The 24991-nt window shown below is 44.2% G+C and overlaps 1 protein-coding gene across 1 annotated transcript in view; it reads left to right on the forward strand.

Moving 5' to 3' along the window:
* The window catches only part of RNF135 (ring finger protein 135), a 210595-nt gene that overhangs the window by 46738 nt on the left and 138866 nt on the right, over nt 1–24991 (forward strand). The window contains exon 2 of the mRNA XM_085617211.1: nt 22301–22396. Coding sequence (XP_085473337.1) covers nt 22301–22396 — 96 coding nt within the window. The remainder of the gene's footprint in view (nt 1–22300; nt 22397–24991) is intronic.

Raw genomic sequence — 24991 nt, forward strand, 5'->3', positions numbered from 1 at the left:
TTTTAAGGATGGAATATTGTGACTTCCCTCAACTCCTGGAAGCCCTACATAAGAGTCCAGAAATGTAGATCCAGCTGAATCTACTCGTTGTTCATTAGAGGTAGGGTGTAGCGAAGCAAGGCGCATGTTGGGGGGGAGTGATAGGCGTCTCTCTGTACTCTCTATGGCAGTTACAACAACACCTATAGTTTTCTGCAATATCCTATCAATCGCAGTCAAACTCGGCAAGGGGACCATGGTATGTTTGTTCTGCGGATCCATAGATCGTTTCTTCGTAGTAATTTTTTTCCCCATAATTCAATTGCCGGGTCGGCCTCCTAGACAGTATAACAGAAATACCTTGTCAGCAGAATGCGGGATCATCAGGAAGCCGCCTCAATAGACCTCAGGGAGTGGGCCCCAGCCCAGCCTCCTCCGGCCCCGGACGGCCACAGACGGTCCCCCCCTTGTCCCGGGCTTCTCCCGGCGCTACCCGCGCGTGATCCCGCGACGCGGGAGCGGCGTCGTGAATTTATGCGCCTCCTGGCGCGCAACTCTAGGTCACGTGGTTCGTGACCGCTAGAGCTCCTGGGTCTTGTGGTCCGGTCTCCCCACTGTGGCCGCGCAAGATGGTGATGCGGCGGCGGGAGACCGGAGCGGCTTCAGGCAACAAGGGAGCAGGGGCAGGCAGCAGGATCCACGGGTCGTCAGGGCCAAAGATTTCAACTTGCCAGGTAGCTTTTTGCAGAGACAAGGAACCCTTTTTTGTAGCACTTTGATTGCGGGTTACTCCCAAGCTGCTCCAGCTCTTCTTAGATTACAGCCACATCCAGAGGCCTGTGTAGTGGGAGGGTGTCGGGGGCTGCGCTGCTCTCCCTCCACGGGGACTGTTCGAGGCTTTCCCGTTGCTAACTCCTGCCTGCGGCGCTGCCAATCAAGTCCCAGGTGCTGCTGCTGGCAGTGGGAGCAGCGGGTCACCTCCTCTGCCCATGCACTGTAGCTCCAGCGGTGCAGCCAGGGCACTCGTGCTACGGCTACAACGTGTGGCTGGCAACGAGTCCCCCCTTCTAGCGGTGCCCGTAGATGAGTGTACCGCCGCAGCTGCTGGCTAGGAGGCCCATAGGAATGAATGGGAAGACATTCTCAATTTGCGATTACCAATTAGAGAATCGCAAATTGAGAATGCAATTTCAAGGTTGCAAGGGTGCCAAAAGGACACCCTATTGCACCCCTGAAATATGTATGTGTGTACATGTGGCCAACATACATGCCCTAAGGGCATGTATGTGTGCCACATGACACTTTGAAAAATGCACAAAAGTGCATTTTTCAAAGAAATCGCAAATTACCACCAACTTGAAGTTGGTGGTAATTTGAGATTCCTTAAGGCCAAATCGCAATTTTTCTGTGCTTCCTACACTGCATTTAAGTAATCGCAATATGCGATTCCTTAACCCCTTGTGTGCCCATGACGAGCTGGACTCGTCATGGAGCACAGTTGCGCTGTGCCCATGACGAGCCCAGCTCGTCATGAGGCATTCCCTGGGGAATCCCTCTGGTGACCTCTTGCCTGTCGCGGGTACTTGGGCCTCCCACACGAGTGAGGCACCGCTTTTATCGGGAGACCCTGGGGAACGCTGGGTGGTAGGAAATGTGTGTCAGCCCGGTGATGCCACAACTTTCCCACACAAAAATGTGTGAAAAAAGTGATTTTTTTCAGCTAAATTTGAGGTTTGCAGGGCATTCTGGGTAATGAAACGTTGGGGGATCCACGCAAGCCATACCTCCCTGGAATCCCTTAGGTGTCTAGTTTTCAGAAATGTGTGGGTTTGGTAGGTTTCCCTAGGTGGCGGCCGAGCACCGGGCCAAAAACCAAGTGACCCCCCTTGCAAAACCAGGTCGTTTTGAGATAGGCAATTTTCATGTTGCCTCACTACGTTGTGGGCCCTTGCCTGTCGCGGGTACTTGGGCCTCCCACACGAGTGAGGCACCATTTTTATCGGGAGACCCGGGGGAACGCTGGGTGGTGGGAAATTTGTGTCAGCCCGGTGATGCCACAACTATCCCACACAAAAATATGTCAAAAAAAATTTGAGGTTTGCAGGGCATTCTGGGTAAGAAAACGTTGGGGGATCCACGCAAGCCATACCTCCCTGGATTCCCCTGGATGTCTAGTTTTCAAAAATGTATAGGTTTGCTAGGTTTCCCTAGGTGCCGGCAGAGCTATGGTTCAAAAACTACAGCTAGGCACTTTGCCAAAAAAGGGTCATTTTTCACAGCAAAATTGAGGTGTATCCACGTTGCGTTTTGCTCCGTTTCCTGTCGCGGGCACTAGGCCGACCCACACAAGTGAGGTACCATTTTTCTCGGAAGACTTTGGGGAACGCGGGGTGGGTGGAAATTTGTGGATCCATGCAGATTCCAGAACTTTCCACCAGAGAAATGTGGGGAAAATGTGTTTTTGTTGCCAATTTTTTAGGTTTGCAAGGGATTCTGGGTAACAGAACCTGGTGGGAGGCAATCAAGTCACCCCATCCTGGATTCCCCTGGGTGTCTAGTTTTCAAAAATGTATAGGTTTGCTAGGTTTCCCTTGGTGCCGGCAGAGCTATGGTTCAAAAACTACAGCTAGGCACTTTGCCAAAAAAGGGTCATTTTTTGATACAAAATTGAGGTGTGTCCACGTTACGTTTTGCGCCGTTTCCTGTCGCGGGCACTAGGCTGACCCACAAAAGTGAGGTACCATTTTTCTCGGAAGACTTTGGGGAACGCGGGGTGGGTGGAAATTTGTGGATCCACACAGATTCCAGAACTTTCCACCAGAGAAATGCAGGAAAAATGCGTTTTTTTGACAATTTTTGAGGTTGGCAAGGGATTCTGGGTAACAGAACCTGGTGGGAGGCAGTCAAGTCACCCCATCCTGGATTCCACTGGGTGTCTAGTTTTCAAAAATGTATAGGTTTGTTAGGTTTCCCTAGGTGCCGGCAGAGCTATGGTTCAAAAACTACAGCTAGGCACTTTGCCAAAAAAGGGTCATTTTTCACAGCGAAATTGAGGTGTGTCCACGTTGCGTTTTGCGCCGTTTCCTGTCGCGGGCACTAGGCCGACCCACACAAGTGAGGTACCATTTTTCTCTGATGACTTTGGGGAACACTGGGTGGGTGGAAATTTGGGGATCCAAGTAGATTCCAGAACTTTCCACCACAGAAATATGGGGAAAATGTGTTTTTTTGGGCAATTTTTGAGGTTGGCAAGGGATTCTGGGTAACAGAACCTGGTGGGAGGCAGTCAAGTCACTCCATCCTGGATTCCCCTAGGTGTCTAGTTTTCTAAAATGTATAGATTTGCTAGGTTTCCCTAGGTGCCGGCAGAGCTATGGTTCCAAAACTACAGCTAGGCACTTTGCCAAAAAAGGGTCATTTTTCGCTCCGAAATTGAGGTGTGTCCATGTTATATTTTGCGCCGTTTCCTGTCGCGGGCACTAGGCCGACCCACACAAGTGAGGTACCATTTTTCTCTGATGACTTTGGGGAACACTGGGTGGGTGGAAATTTGGGGATCCAAGTAGATTCCAGAACTTTCCACCACAGAAATATGGGGAAAATGTGTTTTTTTTGGCAATTTTTGAGGTTGGCAAGGGATTCTGGGTAACAGAACCTGGTGGGAGGCAGTCAAGTCACTCCATCCTGGATTCCCCTAGGTGTCTAGTTTTCAAAAATGTATAGATTTGCTAGGTTTCCCTAGGTGCCGGCAGAGCTATGGTTCCAAAACTACAGCTAGGCACTTTGCCAAAAAAGGGTCATTTTTCGCTCCGAAATTGAGGTGTGTCCATGTTATGTTTTGCGCCGTTTCCTGTCGCGGGCACTAGGCTGACCCACACAAGTGAGGTACCATTTTTCTCGGAAGACTTTGGGGAACGCGGGGTGGGTGGAAATTTGTGGATCCACGCAGATTCCAGAACTTTCCACCAGATAAATGTGGGGGAAAAGTGTTTTTTTGGCAATGTTTTAGGTTTGCAATGGACTCTGGGTAACAGAACCTGGTGGGAGGCAGTCAAGTCAACCCATCTTAGATTTTCCTGGGTGTCTAGTTTTCAAAAATGTATAGGTTTGCTAGGTTTCCCTAGGTGCCGGCAGAGCTATGGTTAAAAAACTACAGCTAGGCACTTTGCCAAAAAAGGGTCATTTTTCACAGCGAAATTGAGGTGTGTCCACGTTGCGTTTTGCGCCGTTTCCTGTCGCGGGCACTAGGCCGACCCACACAAGTGAGGTACCATTTTTCTCTGAAGACTTAGGGGAACGCGGGGTGGGTGGAAATTTGTGGATCCATGCAGATTCCAGAACTTTCCACCAGAGAAATGTGGGGAAAATGTGTTTTTGTTGGCAATTTTTGAGGTTGGCAAGGGATTCTGGGTAACAGAACCTGGTGGGAGGCAGTCAAGTCACCCCATCCTGGATTCCCCTAGGTGTCTAGTTTTCAAAAATGTATAGATTTGCTAGGTTTCCCTAGGTGCCGGCAGAGCTATGGTTCCAAAACTACAGCTAGGCACTTTGCCAAAAAAGGGTCATTTTTCGCTCCGAAATTGAGGTGTATCCATGTTATGTTTTGCGCCGTTTCCTGTCGCGGGCACTAGGCTGACCCACACAAGTGAGGTACCATTTTTCTCGGAAGACTTTGGGGAACGCGGGGTGGGTGGAAATTTGTGGATCCACGGAGATTCCAGAACTTTCCACCAGATAAATGTGGGGAAAAAGTGTTTTTTTTGGCAATGTTTTAGGTTTGCAAGGGACTCTGGGTAACAGAACCTGGTGGGAGGCAGTCAAGTCAACCCATCTTAGATTTCCCTGGGTGTCTAGTTTTCAAAAATGTATAGGTTTGCTAGGTTTCCCTAGGTGCCGGCAGAGCTATGGTTCAAAAACTACAGCTAGGCACTTTGCCAAAAAAGGGTCATTTTTCACAGCGAAATTGAGGTGTGTCCACGTTGCGTTTTGCGCCGTTTCCTGTCGCGGGCACTAAGCCGACCCACACAAGTGAGGTACCCTTTTTCTCGGAAGACTTTGGGGAACGCGGGGTGGGTGGAAATTTGTGGATCCATGCAGATTCCAGAACTTTCCACCAGAGAAATGTGGGGAAAATGTGTTTTTGTTGGCAATTTTTTAGGTTTGCAAGGGATTCTAGGTAACAGAACCTGGTGGGAGGCAATCAAGTCACCCCATCCTGGATTCCCCTGTTTTCTAGTTTTCAAAAATGTATAGGTTTGCTAGGTTTCCCTTGGTGCCGGCAGAGCTATGGTTCAAAAACTACAGCTAGGCACTTTGCCAAAAAAGGGTAATTTTTTTATACAAAATTGAGGTGTGTCCACGTTACGTTTTGCGCCGTTTCCTGTCGCGGGCACTAGGCTGACCCACAAAAGTGAGGTACCATTTTTCTCGGAAGACTTTGGGGGACGCGGGGTGGGTAGAAATTTGTGGATCCGTGCAGATTCCAGAACTTTCCACCAGAGAAATGTAGGAAAAATGCGTTTTTTTGACATATTTTTAGGTTTGCAAGGGATTCTGGGTAACAGAACCTGGTGGGAGGCAATCAAGTCACCCCATCCTGGATTCCCCTGGGTGTCTAGTTTTCAAAAATGTATAGGTTTGCTAGGTTTCCCTTGGTGCCGGCAGAGCTATGGTTAAAAAACTACAGCTAGGCACTTTGCCAAAAAAGGGTCATTTTTTGATACAAAATTGCGGTGTGTCCACGTTACGTTTTGCGCCGTTTCCTGTCACGGGCACTAGGCTGACCCACAAAAGTGAGGTACCATTTTTCTCGGAAAACTTTGGGGAACGCGGGGTGGGTGGAAATTTGTGGATCCACGCAGATTCCAGAACTTTCCACCAGAGAAATGTAGGAAAAATGAGTTTTTTTGACAATTCTTTAGGTTTGCAAGGGATTCTGGGTAACAGAACCTGGTGGGAGACAGTCAAGTCACCCCATCCTGGATTCCACTGGGTGTCTAGTTTTCAAAAATGTATAGGTTTGCTAGGTTTCCCTAGGTGCCGGCAGAGCTATGGTTCAAAAACTACAGCTAGGCACTTTGCCAAAAAAGGGTCATTTTTCACAGCGAAATTGAGGTGTGTCCACGTTGCGTTTTGCGCCGTTTCCTGTCGCGGGCACTAGGCCGACCCACACAAGTGAGGTACCATTTTTCTCTGATGACTTTGGGGAACACTGGGTGGGTGGAAATTTGGGGATCCAAGTAGATTCCAGAACTTTCCACCACAGAAATATGGGGAAAATGTGGTTTTTTTTGGCAATTTTTGAGGTTGGCAAGGGATTCTGGGTAACAGAACCTGGTGGGAGGCAGTCAAGTCACCCCATCCTGGATTCCCCTAGGTGTCTAGTTTTCAAAAATGTATAGATTTGCTAGGTTTCCCTAGGTGCCGGCAGAGCTATGGTTCAAAAACTACAGCTAGGCACTTTGCCAAAAAAGGGTCATTTTTCGCTACGAAATTGAGGTGTGTCCATGTTATGTTTTGCGCCGTTTCCTGTCGCGGGCACTAGGCTGACCCACACAAGTGAGGTACCATTTTTCTCGGAAGACTTTGGGGAACGCGGGGTGGGTGGAAATTTGTGGATCCACGCAGATTCCAGAACTTTCCACCAGATAAATGTGGGGAAAAAGTGTTTTTTTGGCAATGTTTTAGGTTTGCAAGGGACTCTGGATAACAGAACCTGGTGGGAGGCAGTCAAGTCAACCCATCTTAGATTTCCCTGGGTGTCTAGTTTTCAAAAATGTATAGGTTTGCTAGGTTTCCCTAGGTTCCGGCAGAGCTAGGGTTAAAAAACTACAGCTAGGCACTTTGCCAAAAAAGGGTCATTTTTCACAGCGAAATTGAGGTGTGTCCACGTTGCGTTTTGCGCCGTTTCCTGTCGCAGGCACTAGGCCGACCCACACAAGTGAGGTACCATTTTTCTCGGAAGACTTTGGGGAACGCGGGGTGGGTGGAAATTTGTGGATCCATGCAGATTCCAGAACTTTCCACCAGAGAAATGTGGGGAAAATGTGTTTTTTGGGCAATTATTTAGGTTTGCAAGGGATTCTGGGTAACAGAACCTGCTGGGAGGCAATCAAGCCACCCCATCCTGGATTCCCCTGGTTGTCTAGTTTTCAAAAATGTATAGGTTTGCTAGATTTCCCTTGGTGCCGGCAGAGCTATGGTTCAAAAACTACAGCTAGGCACTTTGCCAAAAAAGGGTCATTTTTCGATACAAAATTGAGGTGTGTCCACGTTACGTTTTGCGCCGTTTCCTGTCGCGGGCACTAGGCTGACCCACAAAAGTGAGGTACCATTTTTCTCTGAAGACTTTGGGGAACGCGGGGTGGGTGGAAATTTGTGGATCCATGCAGATTCCAGAACGTTCCACCAGAGAAATGTAGGGAAAATGCGTTTTTTGACAATTTTTTAGGTTTGCAAGGGATTCTGGGTAACAGAACCTGGTGGGAGGCAGTCAAGTCACCCCATCCTGGATTCCCCTGGGTGTCTAGTTTTCAAAAATGTATAGGTTTGCTAGGTTTCCCTAGGTGCCGGCAGAGCTATGGTTCAAAAACTAAAGCTAGGCACTTTGCCAAAAAAGGGTCATTTTTCACAGCGAAATTGAGGTGTGTCCACGTTGTGTTTTGCGCCGTTTCCTGTCATGGGCACTAGGCCGACCCACACAAGTGAGGTACCATTTTTCTCTGATGACTTTGGGGAACACTGGGTGGGTGGAAAGTTGTGGATCCACGCAGATTCCAGAACTTTCCACCAGATAAATATGGGGAAAAAGTGTTTTTTTGGCAATGTTTTAGGTTTGCAAGGGACTCTGGGTAACAGAACCTGGTGGGAGGCAGTCAAGTCAACCCATCTTAGATTCCCCTGGGTGTCTAGTTTTCAAAAATGTATAGGTTTGCTAGGTTTCCCTAGGTGCCGGCAGAGCTAGGGTTAAAAAACTACAGCTAGGCACTTTGCTAAAAACTGGTAATTTTGCATTGTGAAAATGTGGTGTGTTCACGTTGGGTTTTGAGCCATTTCCTGTCGTGGGCACTATGCCTACCCCTACAAGTGAGGTGCCATTTTTATCGGGAGACTTAGGGTAATTCAGGTTTGTAAAGGAACTGTTATTACCTATTGACTTTCGATGCATTTCTGCCTTCCAAATGAAAGACATTGTGTAAAAAAGAAGTAATTCTAAAAAATGACTGATAATTCTCATTCTAGTATGAGTATTCCCAATTTCGGAAATGTGCAAATATCTACTGTTTCTAAACTCTATATTTTGTTCTCATTTCAGAAATACATAGGTGTCTTTCATACCGATTTTTCCATGTACACATTTTTACAGAATAATTACTATATACCCGGTACATAATAAAAAACCATTGCAAGTTGCTGCTCAGTTTTTGGATCTGGGTTCGTGAGGTTCTTGGTGAACCTACAAGTCCTATATATCCCCACAACCAGTAATGTCCAGCGGATGTAACGGTATATTGCTTTCAAACAGCTGTCATAATTAGAAGAAGTTACAGGTAAAAACGTTGACACAAAAGTCTTTTTTATTCAACAAATTTTTAATTTATCCTATATTTAACTGTTAGTTTCTATAAAGAAATCTTGATGGATCTACACAAATGACCCCTTGATGAATTCAGAATTTTGTCTACTTCTCTAAAATGTATAGCTTTCCAGGATCCATTATTGCTTTTGTACCCATTTCCACCATTAACTGGAAGGAGGTCGAAAGCACAAAAAATAGCAAAAATAGGCTATGTCCCAGAAAAATGCCAAAACTGTGTAAAAACTTTTGGGTTTCTGACAAAAGTCTGGTATCCCATAAAAGCTGGGAAAATGGTGATTTCAGCCCCACAAACCCTTCTTTGATAACATTTGCAGGGAAAAACTCAGAAGCTTTTATTTGGAGCCCGTTTTTCCCATTTTCCCCCAAAAAACCTAAATTTTGCTGTATTTTGGCTCATTTCTGTGACCCCTCCAGGGGAATCCACAAACCCTGAGTACCTTCAGAATCCCCATGATATTGGAAGAAAAGGACGCAAATTTGGCGTGGATACCTTATGTGGTCAAGAAGTTACAGGGGCCTCAGCGCGCACTACCCCAAATAGCCAAAAAAGGGCGTGGCACAGGAGGGGAAAAGGCCTGGCAGCGAAGGGGTTAAATGCATTCGCAAAATAGGGAATCTCAAATTTTGCGATTCCTTTTTTCCGAGTGTTTTTTTTCAACATTGCACACAGCTAAATTGCGATCGCGCAAAATTTCAGCGTTTGCAATCGCAATTTAGCTTGATACATATGCCCCATAGTGTTCCTACTCGTGTGAAGTAGTATTTAGCTTTGCTTCCCAGAGTTAAAACTTTTCGTCTTTTGTATATTTCCTTGTTTATAGTTATTCCCATGTTTTCGCTCACTTTTTTTTTCTTTTAAAAGGAAGGGGCTAATGTTATATCCTCTTAAGTGTCCTTTAATGTAATCCAGCCCAGCTGTCCCCTAGCTGCTCAGCAAGAGTGAGAGATGGCAAGGGAATTTTGGTGTGACTGTGATGAATGGAATGCCTGGGTGCCTGTGTGGATGAGTGGGTGACAGTTGGAAATGGGCTGAGCAGCAGGGGGGCTGCTTCTGGTGGTGCTGGAGTAAGAGCTGGAAACAGGGCTGGAGAGATGGCTGGCAACATGAATAAGGACTTATGTTCTTATCTACATGGAACTAATACTCGACTCTACCTGGCTACCTGTGTCAACTGATGTAAGGGCACAACACAATCCCTTTCCCTGTCCCATCTAGCAATGACGGTAACTTTGTCCTCAGTCCCTTTTTATCCATCTGGGCCCATGGCATGTATATAATCCCCGCTGAGCCCTTCTGTGGTAACTGGCACATTCTTTTTTTTTTTATATATATCTTTTTCATTGACATTTGTTAAACCACAACACTTTCCCAGATCAGCATAATACCATAGATACAGTGTACTTTATTCCCATCAAACTGAATACATATTTGTACAACAGAGGATGTTACCCCTACTTGGGGTAATCCAATCCAATAAAACCCCACAGAACTTTTGTGTCAATAGTACTTTTAGTCCACCTCGAATTTGCTAATGAAAACTGTAAACTAGCAAATCAACAAATAAACAGAACCCCTCCCGCTCCCTTTCCCCTCCCCCCCCCGGTTAGCCCTGTTCACAACGGGGTCGAGGGTCATCTATTCAATCCTGTGATTCAACTATCTGTATTTTCCATTATTGTATGCTGGGCCTCTCGCATGGGCAAAGGTCCTAACCCTTCCTGAGTGGATTGGGAGGGAGTCTCTTCTACCTCTGGGGGATCCTTCTCTTTAGACAGGTCGGCAATCATTAAGTGCAAGGCCCTCACATCATCCTCAAGTTTCTCGCATTTCTCACCTTCATCCTCACTGACTCTGCAATGGCCCACTCTATTATATCTTTAATCCATCTCCCATGTTGGGGTGGATCTGGACTCATCAGGTGAATCGCAATCCACCTCTTTGCTAGCACGAGCCCCAACTGCATGAACCTTCTAGTAAGTTTCTTATTTTTGGGCGTGGGCAATAGTCCCAACACCACTGTTTTAATGGTGACAGATATGACCCATCCCGTAACTTTCTGCAGAGTGTCTGTGACCTCACCCCAATAGTGTGCCAGTTCAGGGCAGTCCGATATCATGTGGACAAAGTGTGCATCTGGCCCCCTACACCTGGGACACGTATCTGCTCGTTCCGGCTATATTTTATGCAGCGTGCGAGGTGTGAGATATGCCTGGTGCACCACATTATATTGTATTACTTTAAAGCATGTGATGGAACTTATTTGTTTGTCCCCTTCATGCACCTTTTGCCATTGCATCTCTGTAAGTGGCTCGCCCATTGCATTATCCCATTTCATCTGTAGTGGAAGGGGAGCCATGGGGGCATCCTCCCGTAGTGCTCTGTAAATGTGTGAGACCAGTCTCCGCCCCCCTGCTAGCGTGATTATCACCTGCAACGTTGCCGTGACCTGCGGCTCTTGTTGGAAAAATGGCCAGATCTCTCTGGCTACCACTGAGATTTTAGCATACTGCAGATATTGTCCCCTGCCAGTTAAAAAATATAATTTGCTTCCTCTCTAGTTATGAACTCCTCTGCAGTATACAAGTCCCCCATTAAAAGGCAGCCACCCTCATTCCACTTGTGAACATTCATTACCTGCTCTATCCACTTGAAGGGGGTCACCGCCCATAGTGGACTCTCGGGGGCATATGGTCCTTTGTGGACTACTGTCTAAATCACCATCTCCCATATTGATGCCACATGACGTATAATATAAGGGAAAGATTTCGGTACCCTCGATCCCATCATAAAAAGTTCCGGAAGAGACAAGTCACGATGTGTGCCCGCCAATAAGTGTTTCTCCCAATTGTCCTGCTCGACGAACCAGTGCACCACATGTTGCAAATGCGCGGCCATATATTAAAGGTTCAAACGAGGAACCTCCAGACCCCCATCCTCCATTGTCTCTGCAGGGTGCTCAAGTTTATCCTTTTTTGTTTGGATCCACATAATAACTCTATGATCAGACTTTCGAGCCGTGAGAAGAACCACTGTGGGATCGAATATAAGGAGTTCTGTAAGGTATACAAACATCGCGGTAACACAACCATTTTAGTCAAGGCTACTCTCCCCATTAGGGATAACGGGAGTCCCCTCCAGAAGGCAACAGATCCCCTAATCCCATCTATCCTCTTCCCTATGTTGTCCGTGAGATATGCCGTGCTAGTGTGCGTCAATGTGATCCCCAGATATCGAACTCCCTCCATTACCCATCTCATCCCCATATTAGTTAAGTCGTTCACAGGTTTCCATACTAGGGTCCCCATGGGAATCAATTTGGATTTTCTGGGGTTAAGACATAGGCCAGACCATATGCCAAACCTGTCCAGCTCATATATAAGTACCGGGACTGCCTCATCTGGGCAGCACAAGTACACCAAAGTGTCATCGGCATACATGGAAACCACGTGAAGCATCTCCCCCAACCGTATACCCCAGCCGTCCATTTTCGTTCTTGATATAATAGCCAGTGGCTCCATCGCAATAACAAACAGCAGCGGGGACAGGGGGCACCCCTCTCGAGTACCCTGCCTCAGGATAAGCTCTCTGAAACCTGTCCTCTTACACGCACACGTGCAGTCGGTCTATTATAAATGGTCATATCCGACTTAAAAACGGTTGTCCTACGCCCATTTTGGTCAACACAGCCCACATATAGTCCTACTGGACCAACTGGCACACTCTTTATCTAAATGACTCTACAGATTTCTCCTTAACATAGCGTTTCAATTGCGTGAGGCATTGCTACATGTAGGGGAAGTCCCAACTGGGGTTTCCTTCTTCATGCTAGATGCAATCCTCTGCTACTGCCATGTCCTCGGGCTCAAATGATCCTTCTCTTGGCCAAAACCTGTCATACTGGTCCCTCTCCTCAATCCAGTCTGCTAACAGGACGTACAAAGGGTACACAAAAGTCTTGTCTTCCTCTTTTGCTATTATCTCCCTCTGGGTTGATCTATCTTTGTCATGCACCCATGTGGAGCAGGGCATGTTCTCGTCACTGCTCTCCTTGTGTGCATGCAAAGGTGCCATTTTGTTTTTTCCTGCGTCGAGGGTGAGTAAGCTCCAGGCTGTCTTGATCCTTAATTTCTTGGTCTGCTCTTCTCCTTTGTTTCACTCTGAGCCCCGCTAGTAGCCTTTCATCTACCTTTGTTTCATCCCAGCCCAGTCCCCTGTACCTGTCTCTACTTCCCTCATGCAAGGGGCACGCTGTCCTATGCTCTAATTCCTGGTTGCATGCCCTTTCTCTCTCAAGCAGGAGCTCACGCCTCTCTTCCTTACACAGTATGGCCTGTCTCCTTTGCTCTGAACTACACATTGCTTTCGTTGACCCGGCATTGCTTACAAATTCAAGTACCGTTTCCTCCTCGGCTATCTGGGCAAACCCTTTGACCCCACCCTCGTCATTGGTCACTGGGGACTGGAGCACCCTTCCTCTCCCAAGCTTCCTGAGTCGCTATCGAGAACCCCCACAAACTTCCCTGACACTCGTTTGCGCCCGCCTAAACTCGTGGGTGTTTCGATTGCCCGTGAGGCGTCACGTGTTGAGCATTGTGGATGGGGAGTCGAGCTTTTGGGGACACTCCCCAGGGACGTTAGTCTGCACTGGAGCTGTCTGTGCTCGCTTGGTTTTGGTTTTCTATGGCTTAGACCTAACTGACCTTCGTGTGATGGGGGGTTCGTCGGCTTCTACTGCAGCTGGGTTTGAATATCCTAATGCAGGGGGAGCTGGTGTGAGGACATCCATCCCTTTCGTGTTATGGGGGAGGTGCTGATGGTTTTGGCTTCTTCGAAGATGGCCCATAATTCTAGCAATGCCTCTCTATTGTCTCTCTTTTGACGTGCATATTTGCTCTTTATATGTGTTTTGATGTGCTCAATTATGTTCGTGTCAAATGTTCCCTCCTTAGGCCAGAGAAATTTGTGTGCCTGCGTGTGTAAATGCCACTCTTGGCAAAACTTAAGTTTCTTTATCTGTGCGGGGAACCTAGTTCCCATATGCTTCAATGGGGAATCCATGACACTTTTAGTAATTTGGATGAATAGACGCAAACCCAAAAGTGGAGTGCAAAGTGGGAGATAGGAGTAGCAACCTAGTGGCCAGGCATACGGGCTCCCCCTGGTCCTACACTTCTAGGCCATATACAGATGTAATATAGCACAACGCTATATGATTTGTGAGACCAGAAAGGCCTAGGCCTACTAACTGTCTGATAACTATGTAAGTCTTTGCAATCTAGTGGTTTCTTGGATCAGATACATGGTACTATACAGACCCATTTGGTGTACAGAGGCCAAAATGTTTTATCTAGTACTAAAGTAGATGAATTGCCTCCCTTTGTACTCCTCATTTACTGCAGCGCTGAGGTCATTAATGTTTCCTTGAGGGTTCTTATGAGTAAGTCTGTTTCAATTGCTTAGTCTTTCCCTTTTCTAAAGTCACTGCATTTTGACCCTCTGAAGAAAATATTGAGGGCTTTCTTTAATCAAGTAGAGACTCATTCCCTTTAATATATTACAAGTTCTACCTCGAAATAGGCCTATTTCAGAAGGTCATCTCACCTTTTGCTCAAAGATGGTAATACAAATGTTGACAAGTGGGCAGCCATAGGTTCTCTGTTATGATAAACAGTACATCTTGCTATGGATGGACTTTATTGAGACTGGACTATGAAAATTCCCTATTCATAGAAATTCTCAAGCTGTACGTAAACCACTGCAAAGTGGTTTTGCAGGGATTTGCTAGGTTGACTCAAGATAGTTTGTCCATATTTCTCTAATTCTGATAATTCTGAAAATGCTCCAGATTGAGGCAAAACTTTCTATAAAACTAGCTTGCATTACCCATAAGACACTATTCTTGTTGCACTAACCATCTTTTCCAGAAAGCTAGCCAGCAGCACCTTCTGTTCTGTAGCACTCTTCTTCTCAAAATCGAATCCTACCAGAAGACAAGAATGTTAAAGCAGTACTTTCGGAAGGTTTCAAGGGTCTGGAACTTTATTCCATCAGTCAACCAGACAACCACTTATGACACCTCCAATAAAGAGTTGAAGTGCTTCGAAGACCGCATCTTCTTCTAATGAGACTTCGATCATGCCAGGAATTACATATTCCAATGTAGTCCCAGTGCTAGAATCCCCCCTAATGCAGTTTAGATAGAGCTGCATGTTTATACTAATTTGTAACCAGATGTATGTATTATTTGTTATGTTCACACTTTCTCCTTATGTATTTAATGTGTGATTCTCTGATACACTGATTTATAATGTTTATTTTGATTTTAGTTTATGACCTACTTGTAACTTAACACTATGCAGAGTGGCCAGGTCCACGCTATATGAAACTGCTAATGCTTAGCTAGGCCAGGTTAGCTACTCTGCATCACACATTCTTCAGGAATCGCTTCTTCCTGGACCAGTTCTAACTTTTCTTGAAGACTCAATGTCAGGGCTGTCTATTTTTTTCTTATTGATTGTATTACTTGATTTTCTATTTCCTTACCTTGGAAATAGGCTGGAATTTTAAAGTAAAATAACACTTTCTTTAAAGTAACTGGTACTCACAAGGTAAGCTTCTCCTGATAATATCATCCACCTACCTGCCTTCATCTCTTGTCAGTTGCATCAGTCCAACTGCCTAATTCATGAAGGAACCCAAGGTAAGTGTCCTCTGCTCGCTTGTTACCACAAATCTGCTGGTGGTGTGCTCCTTACCTGTGGCGCTTGTTAGGGGGCTGGAAAAATCCTGTCTGCTGTGCTTTTTTCTCCCGCTGTCGCTGTGTATTTTGCGGCGACCGCTGTGTGGAGACGTGCAGGACTACGGCACCCAGGCTCCTGTGCTGCAACTTGCGGAGGCGGACACCCTGCGTTTCGCGCGAGAAGGCGCTTTAAAAATATCACCGCCCCCGGCAGAGCGGGTTCCTCTGCTCGCTTGTTACCACAAATCTGCTGGTGGTGTGCTCCTTACCTGTGGCGCTTGTTAGGGGGCTGGAAAAATCCTGTCTGCTGTGCTTTTTTCTCCCGCTGTCGCTGTGTGTTTTGCGGCGACCGCTGTGTGGAGACGTGCAGGACTACGGCACCCAGGCTCCTGTGCTGCAACTTCCGGAGGCGGAGGCGGACACCCTGCGTTTCGCGCCAGAAGGCGCTTTAAAAATATCTCTGCCCCCGGCAGAGCGGGTTCCTCTGCTCGCTTGTTACCACAAATCTGCTGGTGGTGTGTTCCTTACCCGTGGCGCTTGTTAGGGGGCTGGAAAAATCCTGTCTGCTGTGCTTGTTTCTCCCGCTGTCGCTGTGTGTTTTGCGGCGACCGCTGTGTGGAGACGTGCAGGACTACGGCACCCAGGCTCCTGTGCTGCAACTTCCGGAGGCGGAGGCGGACACCCTGCGTTTCGCGCCAGAAGGCGCTTTAAAAAATATCACCGCCCCCGGCAGAGCGGGTTCCTCTGCTCGCTTGTTACCACAAATCTGCTGGTGGTGTGCTCCTTACCTGTGGCGCTTGTTAGGGGGCTGGAAAAATCCTGTCTGCTGTGCTTTTTTCTCCCGCTGTCGCTGTGTGTTTTGCGGCGACCGCTGTGTGGAGACGTGCAGGACTACGGCACCCAGGCTCCTGTGCTGCAACTTCCGGAGGCGGAGGCGGACACCCTGCGTTTCGCGCCAGAAGGCGCTTTAAAAATATCACCGCCCCCGCGTCGCGGGACCGCGCGCGGGCGACGCCGGGCTAAGCCCGGGCAAAGGGCGGGCCGTCTGTGGCCGTCCGGGGCCGAGGGAGGCCGGGCCGGGCCACACCCCTTGAGTTGTGAAACCAAGACTGAATGTAAGACTGTCATCCTCTTTTCCGCTAACACTACTTATTATTGTCACTGACTTGCTAGCAGTATTTGCATATTATTGCCTCCCCTTTAGCTGTGACCCTATCAAAAATATCAGTATCATCGTCTGCACAATTAATCAAAGGCAAGAATATACTAGTGGGAGGTCCACGTAAAGGGACATTAGATCATTTCTTGGCTAAAGCTGTTTCGAAGTTAGATCATGAAATAGCGGATACTGAACGCCGTCTGTCTTCTGGTCTACTTCCCAACAAACGCTCATCTTTGGGCCTTATTCAAATGATCCCCTCTCCTACTCCACACCCCACGGTTAATATCTCCGCTTCAACCAGTGACCCGGGTATCCCCCTACTCTTACAAGATCAGCCGCTGATAGCGGACACCCCAAGGGAACTTGTTATTACCAACTCTAATGGGGACTCTTCTCTACATTCTACTCTGCAAGGGGGCCCACCAAATGTGCCATCTAAATCAAAACCTAGGTCTAAGAAAAATATTAACCCTCATAAAAATTCAAGATCTGGGGTTACACTGAAGAGAAAACGGGGTAGTGAGGGCATGAAAGGCAGTCGCCCAAAACACCTAGATTACATTCCAGCCTCTTACAAGATAAAAATGCCCAATCACCTGCTATGACTGATCAAACTGACGGCTTAATTCAGAAAATTGAACATCTTGTTAAATCTTTATTATTGCCGTTCTCTGAGAGAATTAAAAGGCTAACTGAACAAATAGATACCCTAGCAGCCGTATCCTCATCAAACAGTATACTACTGAAAGACTTGGTTATGCTTCAAACTACTGAAAGCCAGAAATTATCATCATCTGATACCACTTCTACAGGGGACGCTTTATTGCCATCTAAAGCTAATATTCAGCTCCCGGCTAACCCCGTAAGAGCGCCAATTCCCACAGGAGAGGGGAAAAAATTAGCCCCCCCAAACATTCTAGGACGCAAAAATACTAGTACCATCAGGTCAACCTCCCCGAATAAGCCTATGAAAGGAATGGATGAGCATATTAATTTACCACCTGAGGCGGCACCTTACGTTGTTATACTCACAGGAGTACCAGAATTGACACTAGGAAAGAAAGAGAGGTTTACAGAACTCAAAAATAAAGTAATCCATTGGCTAAGCAAGAATAGACCTCTGCCCTCTAATATTAATGGCGAGATTCTATTCGTGTGAAGGTTGACCTGGCTAGGGTGCAGGCCCAAAGACATAGAGGGTGATATTGTAATTATTAACTTTAAAGATCGAAGGACAGTTACTCATATAGCGGATTGGTTTCCTGAGAGAGGAGGGGAAGGAATGTCAACTCGCGTTTTGAGCTACTTTTACCCCCAATGTCTTCTCACCCCCTGTAAAAATAGCTTTACCTGTAACACATCTAGAAACATTAGACCTGCCCCACTGCTCCAACACCCCAGAAAATGTAGTCGTTGGATGGATTCTTTTTCTTTCCCATCCCTTATAGACAGGCCCCATCTCCATCAACAGCAATATACACATAATACATTGCAGTATCCATCTTGGTCTGTTCCTGTCACAAATCGCTTCGAGGTACTGACAGACCTAGATGATCTGGATTGACAGATGGAAATCAACCCGGAAGCTTATTTTGATGGAGCCCCCATTGTGGTACCCAATGCTCACCCTGGCATCCTCTGTCCTGGTACGGATGCTTACAATCATTGTGATGAGGGAAATTCAATCCATGTGGTAGTTAACGATCAGGATCACACCAATCGCGATAAATCATATATCGGGCCTATTTCCCAACCTGACTGTTTAACCAATCCCAGCTCCCTTTCTCTCTTAACTACTACATCTAGAGATAAAATTAAAAATGATCCCCCAATGAGGAAGACATTGCCCGCCCAAACTATTATTTCATGGAATGTTGCAGGTCTCTTAAATAAGATATCGCATCAACCTTGGCTAGACATAGTTACTAGCTATAGTATTATCTGCCTCCAGGAAACGTGGGCTGCAGATGAACTGCATATACCAGGATACCAGACCTTCCATGCACCTGCACAAATAAGTCCACAGGGGAGAAACAAAGGAGGCTTGACCATATTTGTCTCTATAACGCAGGGCATAAAAGTCATAAGATACTTATTTACTGAGTATTATCAGATTTTAATAATTAGTTGGGGTCACGTAAAATTTCTGACCCTTATTAACTTTTATAATAATATTCCAATCAACAACTTAGAAAGCCAGATCGATAAACTCATGCAGAGTGTCAACACCTTTAAGACCCAGAAAGAAGACGAGCTGGTTCTGATTTGGTTAGGTGATTTCAACTGTACTGTTTGCCCACATGGTTCTAAAGGCATCTGTGGCCTTGGCAAACATAAGGATGATAACCCAACCCACTTCGTCCACTCTTAACTGGGAAATGCTCTTAACAATATGTGTTTTCATTTTAATTTGTCTTATATTAATGAATTATGCATCCCAAATGTTCCTTTCCAGCCAACTTTTCATGGGCGGGGATGCAGTTCAACCATTGATTTTACCCTTATATCTTCAATCAATGAGGGGTTAGTACTCGCTTGGGAAACACACAATGTTCTTTTCAGCGACCATTACCCAATATCTTTTAATTTAAAAATTATAAAGACTCATCAGACTTCCGTAGACAAGTTTAAATATCAACCTAACATTAACCTAGCTACAAAAAATGGTTACTCTATAAAATGGGACAGGGTAAATCCCGTAGACTTTTTACACAATTTAATGGGAACTTCCCAATCTGATATATTTGCTTGTCTGATAGAAACAGAGGAGTCATTAGAAATTATGACTCCCTTTTCAAAAATTCTATCTGAAATTAAAAAACTGCTAACCAGAGAGCATCGACCTAATTCTAAAAATAGTCAAGGGTGGTTTGATAAAAGCTGTACCAAGGCACTTCAAGCTCTCAAAAGGGTACTGCACGAATCTATAACATCTCCAGTTGAGATTAGCAAAGCCAGAAAATCGTATAATTTGGCTGTAAAAATGAGGAAACAGACATTAAGGAAAGAGGCTTGGTCGGCCCTACTTGAAGCCTCTAAATCCAAGGATAATACCGCCTTCTGGAAAGCGGTAAATGCCCCCTACTTACAGAACAACCAGTCAGACATTATAGATATGGCCATTAATGGGGAAACCTGGGTAAACCATTTTAAACATCTATATGATAAAGCTGAAAATCTGGATTATGGCAAGCCTCTGATTGATGGGGTAGTTGTTCAACAATCTACAACGTTATTGAATACATTTCCGTTAGGTATAACTTTTACTTGCCCGGAGATCATAAATGCAATCAAAGACAGCCCTTCAGGTAAAGCACCTGGCTCGGATGGAGTTCTGATAGATGTCTACAAAGCCGAGATTGACCTTTGGGCTCCCCTGCTAACAAATGTTTTAAATCATTCTAACCGACATGGGTTTTTACCGTCCTGGTCTGAAGCCATAGTCGTTCCAATTTTTAAAAAAGGAGACAGAAATTACCCCACTTGCTACCGGCCAATATCACTTTTAGATGCACTAATGAAGGTAGCAGCCCGGGCAATCTTAATTAGAATACAACTTTGGGCAGAAGAAAATAAGGTACTATCACACTTACAGTATGGATTTAGCTCAGGCAAAGGCACCACAGAACAGAGTCTAAATTTGGCCTTAGTTTTATCAAAATATACTCAGGCAAAAAAGGGAAATCTTTTTGTTACTTTTGTGGACCTGAGCTCCGCTTTTGACTGTGTGAACCATGAGATATTATGGTCCATACTATCTGAAATGGGTATAGATTCTAACATTCTTCAACTCATAAAAGCTTTGTATAGGGACGCAGGCGCCAGGGTACGCTTTGGAAATAAGGGTGAGTGCTCTGATAAATTCTCTATTAAGAGAGGGGTGCGACAGGGATGCATCCTATCGCCCTTTCTTTTCACCCTATATATAAATTCTATTGGTCAACATCTAATGGAATCACAGTATGTCTACCCAACGATCTTGGGAACTTCGGCCCCACTATTTCTTTATGCTGATGATGCTGCCATCATGTCTCGAACTAAGATCGGCCTCCAGAGGGCTGTCCTGAAATTTGCAAATTACATGAAAGAACGAGGGCTATAAATTAACATCTCAAAAACATATACGATGGCCTGTGGTCCCGGAACAAAGAAAGCGCGCTAGCTCAATCTTTTTAGACGACAAGAGGATCGAGACCACAGACCAATTCTCCTATCTTGGAAAAAATTTTGATAGGAAGGGAAACTGGCATGCAGCTATTAACGCCAGAAACTTAGCCTTCACTCGAGCAATAGGCGCCCTGAAAAAGTTTTCAGCCAAACTAGGTGGTAGACCAGTGAAAGAGCTGATTGTAATTTATAAAGCTAAATGTATTTCTACTGCCACTTATGGAGCTGGCCTTTGGGGTATTGAAAACTCACAACTGATACAAAAAACAGAAAATCAGTTTTTACGTTATTTATTAGGAGTTTCCAAGTCAAAAGCAACTTATCTGATACATATTGAGTTGGGCATGCTGTATATTTCAGATGTTATTAAAATTGTGCCTATACTATTGTGGCATAAAATCTGTGTTACCCCTGAGACCTCTTTAAATAGAGATTTAATTACAGACTGTCTCAGACTTGATGGATTAACTAACATTAAATGGCTTACCTATGTAAAAAACATGTTGACTGATCTTGGTCACCCTGAGTTTTTTGCGAGGCCATCAAGTATGGAAATGGTGTCCAGAAAGATGCTAAGAGAGTTGGCTCTAAACCATCTAATAACTAATAGATGGAATTTGGAAAAAACAAAAAAAACAGTCACTGATTTCCAAAAAATAACTATGCATGAAGGGCTTCAAAACTACCTGTTAATCCAGCCAACTTGTTACGCTCGAATGTTACTGACCCGTCTCAGATTTGGTAACTTTTTTCGTATGATTACTTTCCCTGTCTGCAATATTTGGTCAAATGAAACTCTACTATGTCCTTGTGATGATACTTCTGCTCAATCAAATATTCATTGTGTTTTATTCTGCAAATTTTATCAGCTGCCTAGGGGGGCTTTTCTGAAACCAATCTTAAAGGCTTGGGGAATCCGCACTTGTAGATCAGCTATGACCAGGCTATTACAGCTAGAAAACGAATGTATCATCTATGCAGTAACTAGCTTTTTAAAACTGGCCATTAAATTTCGGAACTCAATGCAATCATCCTAAAATGCACTTTGTTACTGATAACTTTTTTAATTGGGATGATAGTCCTGACTGTCTCTGATTATATTAATCTTTTTATCTGTTTTTATCTGTATTATACATGTATTGTATCTTTTAATGTATGCTTTTATGATTTTGCTTTGAAAATCGAATAAAGCTTTCTTGATTGATTGATTGATTGATTGAAGTGTCCACCGTGCTTGCAAGATTAGTTGTAGCTGCATGTGCATAAGGGTATAAGTATGCAGTACTACATGTATTCTGTTTTGCTCTATAACAGCGTATGAAGCAGTTTATATTGGACTATAACATAAAGCTAGATTCTTATAAGTTGTCAGTATGAGAGATGGGCTTAGGAGTTCTAGAGTCAACTAAAAATAACTTTATCTAACTGCCGGACTTGCAAGCAATGTGACAAATACAAATGTAATTAACAATTGTTGAAGCTTTTTTTATTTGTGAGAAAGTAGCCTCTTTTTTACCTGTTTCCACATTTATCAAATATTTCTAGAGTAGGGAGAGTATTGTTACATTAACAATTTTAGTTTTATACTATGTTGTGTTTTGTTAAAAACTGAAAATGATTTGTTTTATTCTAACTACAAGTTTCATTTAAAAGGAAAAATGTGGGAAGAGGATAATAGAAATTGACAAAGACATCAAGAGGAAAGAAGAAAACATTCAGAAAAGGAGCACTGAGAGTAGTCACATCCAGGCAAGTGACTTTCAGCCTTCAAGTTAGCTTTTGGCAAAACCGCAATTTAAAACAGCGGGTTCCACAAATGTATTTATGGTTTTAAAGTGCAATTTTGTGTCACCATAGAAGTTGCCATTTGGAAACAAAAGGTGCTATGTTTTATTTGTGTCTCTTATAGGCAAAGTACACTTTAGTTTCACTCTAGTAGTTGTCATTTGAGAAAGCTGAGCATAAGACATATTACATATTATACCTTTTGAAAAAGCTGAGCATAAGACATTTTACATATTATACCATTTGAAAAAGCTGAGCATAAGACATTTTACATATTATACCATTTGAAAAAGCTAAGCAAAAGACCTTTTACATATTATACCATTTGAAAAGCTGAGTACAAGACATTATACATATGATACCATTTGAAAAAGCTGAGCATAAGACATTTTACATATCATACCATTTGAAAAAGCTGAGCATAAGCCATTTTACATATTATACCATTTGAAAAAGCTTAGCAAAAGACATTTTACATATTATACCATTTAAAAAAGCTGAGCATAAGACATTTTACATGATACCATTTGAAAAAGCTGAGCATAAGACATTTTACATATTATACCATTTGAAAAAGCTGAGCATAAGACATATTACATATTATACCTTTTGAAAAAGCTGAGCATAAGACATTTTACATATTATACCATTTGAAAAAGCTGAGCATAAGACATTTTACATATTGTACCATTTGAAAAAGCTGACCATAAGACATTTTACATATTGTACCATTTGAAAAAGCGAAGCAAAAGACCTTTTACATATTATATCATTTGAAAAAGCTGAGCACAAGACATTATACATATTATACCCTTTGAAAAAGCTAAGCATAAGACCGTTTACATATTATACCATTTGAAAAAGCTGAGCACAAGACATTTTACATATTTTTGGCTCTGACATGGGACCCAATATCTTTCTACTTTTAATTACTCTGCTTGAGTTTACATTTTTTCAGAAGCCAAAGAGAGTGATTTGTAGGCACCTGGACAGACCAACGCCCTCTCTCCTCCTCTTCTTACGTCCCTTTTTTATTTTATGGTCTCAATTTATCTTCATGTCAACTTAAACTACTCACTCATTTCTTTTTTCTTACTATCTTCATTAACTCCAAGCTTGCTGACCCGTCTCATACACGTGCCCCTTCCCTTCTTGTAGTTGGTAGATTAATTCCTATTTACTGTCATAATATTTCCATTCCTACTACCCTGGCTAATCACATTCGTCTTTCTCTACATTTTGTATTGGTCGTTAGCTATCTTTTCTCTCCTGATGTCTTCTCCATTTTACTGCTGTCACTTTGATGTTCCCTCCACAGTCCAGAGCAGCTCCAGAAGAAACTCACTCCTCATCCGACCCTGCCCTTTTGTCGTCATTGCTCTCTGATTTGGATCCTGTCTTGGTAAAATAGAACTATTGTCAGTCAAGAATCACACATTTTGTTTTGCTTTTCACCAGAAACTTCTAATAATCCACTGTCTCTTCTCTATCCATTTCTTCAGTCTTCTCCCACCTTTTGGTGACTTTGATAACTATTTTACTTTGAAAACGGAAACCCTGTAATTAAATTTCTGGTCCTGTGGCCCTTTCTCAGTTGTGTCAGTCCAAAGTACAGTCCTATTCCAGATCTCTCTGACCCTCGCCTGGCAGCTTTTATTTCGTCCTTGTTTCCTCCTAAATGACCATGCCTTACTCTTCTCTTTAGCCGCCTTCAGCCACTGGCATATTTCCAGATTCTATTCTCTCTTTACCTGCAAAGAAGAACCCCGCCTTAAATCTTTTAATTGGGACCTTTTTTGTTTGAGACTTCATCATATGATATAGAGGTCACATTTTCATCTTTCTCCCCCACGCTTTGGCTAATAATGGGCAGCAGAATTCATTTATAACTTTGGAGTGACCTGAGAAAGCCGCCAAAGCATGTTTACTGTTTCTCTATGTTTACAGTTAGAAGAAATGAGTGAGAATAACATTGGTGAGCTCAGAACATTTGTATACATTATTGGAAAGTAAAGATTCCTAATTTAAGCAGTGTAGTACGATTACGTTTTCACCACACAAAGTTCACATTAATTTCACAAGATACTGTTAATATATTGCTAAAAGAGACATTGGTAATGGAGGTTCCATCTGCAACTTTTTGTATTAAACATATTATAGTGGAAGGAACTCTGCAGAGAACTCATAATTGCTGAGGTTGTCGAGGGCGATCAACTTGGGTCGGATGCGAGTGATGGTGGGTCAGATGTGGAGGAGAGCGGGAGTTTGTGATGCAACTGTGTCAAGTTCTTTGGTATACGATTGTTGGCACCCAAAATTGGTCTGACCCCACTGCCATTATGTTTTGCGTTGTGACTTGTGATCGAATTTCTGTGGGCTGTCTGCTCGCACCTGTTCACCCACCCTGTTGTTATTGTAAAATGAAAAATAAAGGTTTTGGAAAAAAACATTTTATTCTGCTTCCTTACCTAGAATGCTCTGGTCACAGATGTACAAGTCCCATAGTTCGTCTGAAAACAGCTGACTAACAGCCAGCAACTGAGACTTGGCTTAGAATGA

Source organism: Triturus cristatus, chromosome 7 (genome assembly GCF_964204655.1).
Source record: "Triturus cristatus chromosome 7, aTriCri1.1, whole genome shotgun sequence".
Lineage (NCBI taxonomy): Eukaryota > Metazoa > Chordata > Amphibia > Caudata > Salamandridae > Triturus > Triturus cristatus.